Raw genomic sequence first — 9,207 nt, forward strand, 5'->3', positions numbered from 1 at the left:
TGAAATGACTAATTTATAAATGGATCAACGACTACACACATAGTTTCTGAAATTACAAGATCTAATTAATGGGTTTTGTTTTACTTGAAGTACAAGTACTAAATTATAATAAAAAATAGCAAAAATAGAAGGCGAATTCCTTATAGCCCTATTCATAATTTTTTTATTCACCGCTTTAGTAAAATGATACTTTTACCATTAAAAAAAAAATGATTGTCTTTGATGGGTATTTTTATCTTTTGACATGGCAAATTAATTATTATAAATTTGCTCGAGGATTTTATTGATTTTCCATTTTTTAATGAATAGTAAAATAAAAAAAACTCAAACAAAAGAAACAACATTGCCTGACATGGGTATTTTTTTTCCTTTTTTTTTGCACGCAGAAAAACCAAGCGGATGCTCTTGCGGCTAGAAAAATTAGCATATGAAATTAGGGGCAATAAAGTCGTAATTATATTATTTAATATTAAATTTATATGAAAAAACTGGTGTCACGTGTTGTTCACGTAACAACTGAGAGACGTTACACATTTTTAGTGGCACATACGACGTCTCTTGATGATGAAAAATATGCTCCCATCGTTTCATTTGATTTTTTATTGTGTCCTCTTCTTTTCAGTTGGTGCGTGTCACCTTAAAGTGATTGGTTTATCACTTATGGGCACATGTGCTTCTTTTTTTTCATTTTATTTATCTCTCCCACCCTAAAAAAATAAACTTTGGTCCTCATTGTTAATTGTTATTCAAATTAGTCTTTTTTGTTTTGATTTTTGTCATTTACTCTTTTGTTACAATTCTATTCGTTTTTAATTTAATTCTTATTTATCATGTATAATGTTTTTACTTCGATCTTTTTTCTTTTGATTTCTTAGTTTTTCTTTCTCAAAGTTTTTATAATTTTTAATTTTATTCTTCAAATTAAATTTATGGTTTTTATTTTTTTTAATGATAATAACAACAACAACAATAAGAATAATAGTAATAATGATGATGATGATTATACTACTACTAGTAATTATTATTATTCATGATGAAACTAATTTTTTAGTAATGAATTTTTTGTCATTCTCACTCATTTTTTATTTTCCACTTGTGTTTTCTTTTGGAGTGTGGCCTAAGCTAATTTTTGTGCATAGAAATTAATTTACTTTTTCATATTTGTCAAATACATGCCACTCGCATAGTGTTGAAAAGCAAAGAAATGCTTATGATAGATTTATAAAATTGGGAGCAAATGTCATAGAAAAGTGAACCCGATCAAATCAAATTATTGGAATCCAGTTTTGAAGGCTTGTCTAGGTTGATGGGCTTGTTCTAAAAGTCATAAAAAAATAATTTTTTTTATTGAAAGAACAGATTTTTTTTAGAAATTAGATTTTTTAAAAAATAAATTTATAAAAAATAAATTATTTTATAATGTTTATCAGTTTCATTAAAAATAACTTATAAAATATTTTTTAATATTTTTAATCATATCAAAATTGAATTCTTAGCAAAATAGTATTATCATAACCTGATTTTTGACTCTTTTATTTTAATTATTATTATTATTATTTTATTTATTGAAAATGATAAAAAAATAATGATGTAAAACAAGTAAAAATAAAATAAATAAAAAATTTGAGTTAAGGGCAACATGATTGGAAGTTTAAAGATTTAATTAAACTCTTAACTAGTTTATTTAATCAAATCAAGGGCTTAATTAAAGAATTGATAAATTTTAAAATTTAATTGAGTTTAGAATTAATTAAATTAATGAAATCAGAGACTTCATTGAAAAAATACCAAAGTTTGGAGTTAATTGGGAGCACAATTGCAACATATTAACTTCTAAAGATTAACTTGTAAAATGCTCCGAAATATAAGGGTCCAATTACAATTTAACTAGGGGGCTTAATTACAAAACGTTTAAAAATGCAAGGGCCAAAACGCAAATAATCATTAACATCAAAACGGCGCCGTCTGTGTGGATGCGCTGTTCATCTTCTTCAACGGACGCCATTACACCTGCAATCAATGGTTGGAAGAAACGAAATTGTTCTCTTGCTATGAAAGCCAGAGAACGAAAGGTCAAAGGGAGGAACTGGCGGGTGAAAAAAAGGAGAAAAGACGAGAAGAAAATAAAACGGGGAGGAGAACAGAAAAAGGACAGGGAAACGAACAAGACAGAGGAGAACAAATTTTCTGCCCCTGTTTCTTCTCAAAGAAACAGAGGCGTTCGTGCCTCACGATCGTGAGGCACGAACAGGTGAAGAAAGTCCATTCTCTGGCTTTATAGAAGCCAGAGAAGGCCATAGAAAAAGAAGAGAGCGAAGGAGAATACAAGAAGAAGCACAGAGAGGGACGTGAAAACGAAGGGAAACAGGAGACAAACACAGGAAGACGAACAGAGGCATAAACCGAAAACAACAGGAAACACACAGAGAAGAACGAAATAGGGGAAAGCTGACAAGAAACAGACCCAGAACAAGAGGTTTAACAGAGAACGAAACGGGGACGAAGGAGCAGGGGGCTAGAACACGAAAAAAACCAGGAGCACGAACAGAAGCAGAGAAAGAAAGGAGGACAGACTTAAAAAAAGAGGATCCAGCGTTCCCAGCTTTGCCTTCGTCCTCAGAATGCAACCAAAGTGAACAGGGAAAAAAAGAGAAACTGCAAGCATTGATCAGCCTTGGCATTTGTCTCCAGCTTCAACACTCCGAACCATCAGAAACAGAAAGAACAAAGCCAGAAGAACGAAGGGGAGGTTGAAACGGGTGCTCGGCTAGTGTCACCCGATCACACAGAAAAAGCTTCACCATCGTCTTCGTTCCTGCGTCCAGGTAATCTTCTCTTCCCGCTTTGCAATATCATTTGACACTGTTGCTGTGAAATTTAGTTAGCCCTTTGCCCAGCCGGGTCACTGGCTTGGGCCAGTGACAGGGCCGGGCTGGCTGGGTCCAGCCCAGTCCGTATAGACTGCGCTGGACACAGCCTTAAAAAAATAAAAAAATAAAAATAAAAACAAGTAAAATAAAAAAATATGCATGCATAAAAAATAAAATTTGTTATTGGTTTATTTACTAACACTAGAGTCAGGAATAAAAATATTAATTTAAATTTATTGTTTTCTAACTATGTAATATTTACCAACATCAGAGTTGAAAATATTTGTAATTGAATATTTACTGACGCTAGAGTCGGAAATATCACAAGCAAACCATTAGAGCATAAACCAACAAACTTTTAACAACTTAAGACAAAACCAATAATGAGCTTACTTCAGGTAGGGTGTACTATATCACAAGCAAACCATTAGAGCATAAACCAACAAACTTTTAACAACTTAAGACAAAATCAATAATGAACTTACTTCAGGTAGGGTGTACTAGGAGTGCTAATATCTTCTCTAGCCACAACTAGTCCTGAACCATAGAATCTCTGTTGATCAGTTATGGTTTCTAGTGACCGTAATATTAGGTGGCTTAAACAAGACTATTTCTCATTAAAAATTAAAATGTTAAAAATTTATTCTTTTTGTTTTTATTGAATATATTTAGGAGGACTGCTGTGATGTCACATGCGACAAGTATAATGATAGTAAAAAATTAGTTTCATTAAATATTGAACATATAAAAAAAATGTTCTCTTCAGACACTATACATGGTCTCACACCATGCTTAAATGCGGCTACACATACGAGTTACGACATTCACTTGCTGGTATATTAGATGCATTAGTAACTACCTTTTATTTTTAAATTATATTTTATATTTATTAAAATATTAAATTGTCCCAAAATTACCTTGAATAGTACGATAAAAACAAAGATAAAAATACAAAAAATCCCATAAATACTAGTTTAACACATTTTGATTTCAAGTGTAATGTAGGTATTTCACTTACTATTTCAGCCTCTTTTCTCCAGTTAATATCCTCTGTTTATAAATAATAATTAAAAAAAAAAGCATAATAAATACTTGCCTCTTTTTTTTCATTTTTTTTTAACAGGAGCAAGAGAAAAATGTTGATAGTTATGCAGCTAGCTGCTAATTCTGAGAAGGCTGTTGAAGGGGCTATTATGCAAGCCTTGGAAGCAGCTCGTTTTGCGAAGGTTGAGAAGGAGCTAGTTACGGAGGAGGTGATGGAAAGAAGGAATGATGGTATGTTTGTGTTAATACTCGTGTTCTTACTGTTGGAGGAGATATATGAAATGATTTGCTTATGTTAATACTCGTTTTCTTACTGTTGAAGGAGATAGATGAAATGATATGTTGATACTCGTTTTCTTTCTCTCTTTTTTTTCCAAAATATGAAGTTTCCAAACATAATAAAACTAATCTCCCTGTATTAATTTTTGGCTTAAATATGTTTGATTTTTTTGTTTAATTGATATTATTAGTATTTTATTAGAATACCACCCTATCATTTATTTATTTTTCATGTGGATTGGTTATAAACAATCAAATTTATTTTTCATGTCCTCTCTCTCTCTCTTTTTTTTGTTTTTTATGGGTAAGAGTTCTATCTTTTTTATAATTATCAGTTTTTTCATGTTTTAAGATTCCTTTCTGCACTGAGAAATTATTCTTGCGTTAATTTTCTACAATTTTTTATTTATTTAATTTAAAAGGGTATTACCATGCTGATGTGACCAGGGCTTACATTTACCTCTTAAATCTGGCTGTTCTCTTTCGAATAAATGGATTCTATTTTTTTGTTGCTGACAGACTTGGCATGGCTGTTTTCATGCCGTGTTCATTCAGTTGCCAACCTTCCTTCCTTTTCTTTTTCTTTTTTGTTATCATTTTTTAAATTTCTAAATGTATTTTTTTTATGTACATGCATAGATTATTGACACCCAATGTAAGGAATGGGGAAGGACACAAAAATGTTATACAAACATATAGTAGGAGAATAAAACAGAATTCATAAAAAAAATAAAATTATAAAAGGGTAAAATCTGTAGAAAATCAAGTTTTGTTCTTTCTATGCTGCTGTTTCCCTCCCTGCTCTCTGGTTTTCGGTCAAATCTGTTGAGGGTTTTTGCCGGCTGGAAGCCTTGAGTTTTGGATTTTCTAAATTGGTAGCGGCATAGTAAATGATGATCAAGCTCGGATTGAGGCCTTCTGGTTTCGTTTGCTGCTGTTCTGTCCCGCTTGATTTTAGCGGGTGGCTTTTCTTGGTATTATGAAAGTACTGATGTCTCTTGTGGTTTAGTCGGCTATGGAGGCCTGGAGATTTTCTGCTGTAAATTGGTGAAACTCTTGGAGGTTTGGATTGCACATTTCATATGGTTTCTTGGACCATTAAGGATTTGTTTTTCAGTCAGAAACACTTCATGCAAAAAAATAATCATGGGAACAGAGAACTGGCAGATTATGATTCCCTAATTGGGATTATCCCTTTCAATTTATATTTCTACAGATCTTTTGATAACAGGCAAAAGTTCTGTGCAAGTTATACAAAAGAGAGACCTAGAGAGTGACTAGAGAAACTCAGCCCCATTCTTTCTTTCTAGCAAGACACCAACAGAAAAGAGAGAACTACCAAAAGTAAGAAACTATATAGTTTTGGGATACATTCATCATTACATCCCAAAAAAAAAACCTAATCAACTTCTAATATACCAAGATCACCATTTGTTTCTAGCACTTCCAAGCTGATGTAGCAATAAGGGGCCTATCTTTCCAGCAAAGAACCAACTCAGCCAGCCGTTTTGCCACACAGAAACCTCTCACTTGCACCTTCCCCAGCAAAGACTCGGCTTGAAAATCAGCAAACTGACTCAAGTGCACTGGCCTCATTCCTGCCCCAACAAATACCTCCCTCCATCGAGACGCTACTCGCCTTCCGCACCCTTCAACTGCTGCCAAAATCTTGGGTTTCAGCAGGAATATCTCAATTTTCCTAGCCCAATCGCCACCAGTAATAGCTGCTGCATCCAAGGAATCAAACATCATTGAATAAAATTCAAGACAATCAACAAAGTTCCTCCTAAAAGACGATCCAGTTCCAGATTCTGTCCACCCTTCACTGTCCACAACTATGACTACACTTGGTGAAACTCGGCGGACATCATTAACAAACGTAGTAACATTATTTGTTGAACCTAGACGGCGAAATATTATTGGGGATAAGATAACAGCTGTTTTCTCTCCATCAACAAACTCGATTGCTTTGAAAGATAGCATTTCAAAAGTACGGAAAGGCACAAACTCTATATGGAGTCTGATCTTGAGCTCATGAGCGAATTGAGAGAGTCTTTCTTTGATCAATTTGGTTTCAATAACAGTGTCTTCTGTTATAACAGCAGTGATTCGAAGAAGCGGAGATGTGAGGTTATTGCACGAGTCTGCTTTGTCTACAAGTTCCCTCATTAAAGAAGCATAGTGGCAGCCAAATCCAATATCAAAGTCTATGACATGAAGAAACACTGAATTTCCATTAAGGGAATCAAGAATAGCTTGGTTGGTGGTGAAGTCAGCGAACATGGGGATTGGAGAGATCCTAAAGAAGGCCTCGTAGGCCTTAATGGTTTGGACAATATTGGACCACGAAGGGATTACAGGATTTGTTTGCGGCCGAGTTGATCCGGTAGCAAGGAGAGACTGGAGAGCGTCTTTGAAGAAAAAAGCGGCTCTTTGGAGTGGTTTACCAATTGGTGATTGAAGTCGATGATTGAGCCGTTCCAGTATCGCTTGTGCAAGTTGTAGCTCGTTCGTGTCGAAACAATCTGCTGCTTTGATAAGCTCTTGAATGAAATCAAAACCAGCATTCCAATTTCCAATATTGTTATGAAAACTATGGGACAAATCAAGAGAAGTCAAATTGTGAGTTGGGATAGAATTAATGTACATATCGTTAAAATCAGAGTGAAGAAACTGGGTAGCATCCATCTGATGAGATGCAGTGAACTCAGGAAGGTTATGGCTTTGGATTTGAGACTCACTGCAGGGACCGAACTGTGGAAAATTCTTGATGAGGGCAGGAGCAGAATCATCATGGAAGTCCAAATCTCTCATGATAGAATCCCAATCCAAAGTTTGCAAGACATGATCATCCCACTCAATAGGATCGTTTGCAGGGGCCGGTTTGCCAGCTCGTGCAGGACTTGGACTTCGACGCAGGTCAAGAACCGAAGTGGGTTCGTAGCACAAGTTTTGATTGTTGGGGTTAATTCTGATGTTTCTGCTGTTATTGTTGGTGTTGTTGCAAGACACTGGTTTTGGATTTTGAGACTGGTTGTTGCAGCTGCTGTTTTGTGGTGAGGGAACTGGAACTTTCATAGCTAAGAGCACAAAGGTAAGTAACCCCTCTGTGCTTGAAACTCCTTCAATTTTTCTCTGCTTGTTTTGAGTGCTTTAGAAAGTGGGAAATGGCAAGGGAGAGGGGGCTTTTGGTGGTTATGATCACTGGCTTTTTATCCTTGCTTGTGTGCATGAGGGGTATCAAGGCATGGTGATCCATGAGAGACATGTGTGGCCATGGCATGCTAGACACGAGTCAGACCAATCCTTTTTATCTCTTCGAAGCTTGTAACTCAAGTCTCTACTTTGCCTTTAGCCTTTTTAGGATTCGTCGTTTATTTTCCCACCTCATGCTGTTCTGATATTGTTCTGGCAGTGGTTTTCTTTCATGGTGGTGGCACTAAGTTACGGTCACTGCTGCCAGTTTGCAGACCTCAATTATTTTGCTTCTGTTAAAGATAAATTATATGTATAAATATATTAATTCAGTTGCAAACACTAATTGTGAATTGACTTCTTTGTTTGTATTTGCAGAAATCAAGAACGGTAGAACAAAATGTGAAGGAGCCACATGCAAACATATTGCCTGTCCCAATTGTCCTTTCTCCTCAATGATTTTACATTAGTTTCCTTCTTGTGATCTGCCTACCCAGAAAGTGAAAGCAAAGAAGTGATAAATAAATCACTCAGATGGCCATTTTGACTGCAATCACTTTCTCCAACCCTAGGATACAAGACTTAAGTTGGAGCTTCATGCTAGACCAGGAAATGAATATTTAGAAATGAGAGTTAATGCCCCTTCACATCATATGGAGTAAGCATGTAGAGCTTCTTGCAAGTTAGAATCTAAAAAATTCAAGTTTTATTGAGTGCTAACAAAGTTTTAACAATGCCTATTTTGTAGATTTAATTATGGTGGTTGGGATAGTAGTAATTATTGTTTTTATTTAGAAATGTATTAAAATAATATTTTTTTTAAAAAAATTATTTTTAATATCAAAATATTAAAATATATATATATATATATATATTATTTTAAAAAAATCAAAATTTTTTAACACTCCTAATGAAATGTGGGGTTAAACTCCCCTTTAAAGTTTAAATACATCGACAAGTGAAACAGCTGGTTTAAATTATTTTCATTCAAATTTTTTTTTAGATCCATCTCTAGCAAAATAGTACGACCATACTTAATTCCTGAATAAATTTAAGAGAAAGGATAAAGCATGGAAAAAATAGTAGTTATTTTTATCCTAGTGTCTCTATCAATTGTTTGATTTGTTTCCATTAAAGATTTAAACTATTTATTTTCATATTTTAAAAATGTTTATTAAAAAATTAATTTTTTTATTTTAAATTAATATTTTCTTGGTGTTTTTAGATTACTTAATGTGTTGATATTAAAAATATTTTTTTAAAAAAATATTATTTTAATACATTAAAAAATATTTTAAAAAATAACCGTTAATATCCTTGCATAATAAATTATACATCATAGTTTATTATACTATCCAATTGAAAAAAAAATAAAGACCCAGTGTGCCTCGGTGTTTTACTATGGACCTATGACTGAAATATTATGCATTCCTATGGAACTTTTTTTTTTGTTGTTATTATTTTTTTTATTTTATCATTTCAAATTAATTGATGATTGAATTTAAAGGTTTGTTTTGTGTTATTTTCTTTCGGCTTTTTGCATTCTCAAAAAAGAGTCTATGCATTAAATTGGTTTTTAGTTTTGCAAAGAAGAATTCGGTTTTGTTGTTGGGAGTAATAAAAAATAAAGGGTTCAAAATAAAAATGGAATTTTATCCTGAATTTTTTTTTAATTAAAGACAGTTTACTGATCCTTCAATTCTTGATAGCATTCCAAGGGGAAAATCTACTAAAGCTATTTATTGAATAACTTAGGGATATAATTGAATAATCCAAACACTATAAAGGACTAATTTCAAGTGCAAAATGAAGAAGAGGT

The 9,207-nt window shown here is 33.4% G+C and overlaps 1 protein-coding gene across 1 annotated transcript; it reads right to left on the bottom strand.

Moving 5' to 3' along the window:
* Window positions 1-5,361: 5,361 nt before the first annotated feature.
* LOC133673595 (scarecrow-like protein 15) lies at window positions 5,362-7,583 on the bottom strand. The gene is given in 2 exon segments (XM_062094475.1): window positions 5,362-7,326; window positions 7,328-7,583. Coding segments are annotated over 2 exon segments (1,845 nt in total). The 5' UTR covers window positions 7,477-7,583; the 3' UTR covers window positions 5,362-5,630.
* Window positions 7,584-9,207: the final 1,624 nt, after the last annotated feature.

Source organism: Populus nigra, chromosome 14, assembly GCF_951802175.1.
Source record: "Populus nigra chromosome 14, ddPopNigr1.1, whole genome shotgun sequence".
Taxonomy (NCBI): Eukaryota; Viridiplantae; Streptophyta; class Magnoliopsida; order Malpighiales; family Salicaceae; genus Populus; species Populus nigra.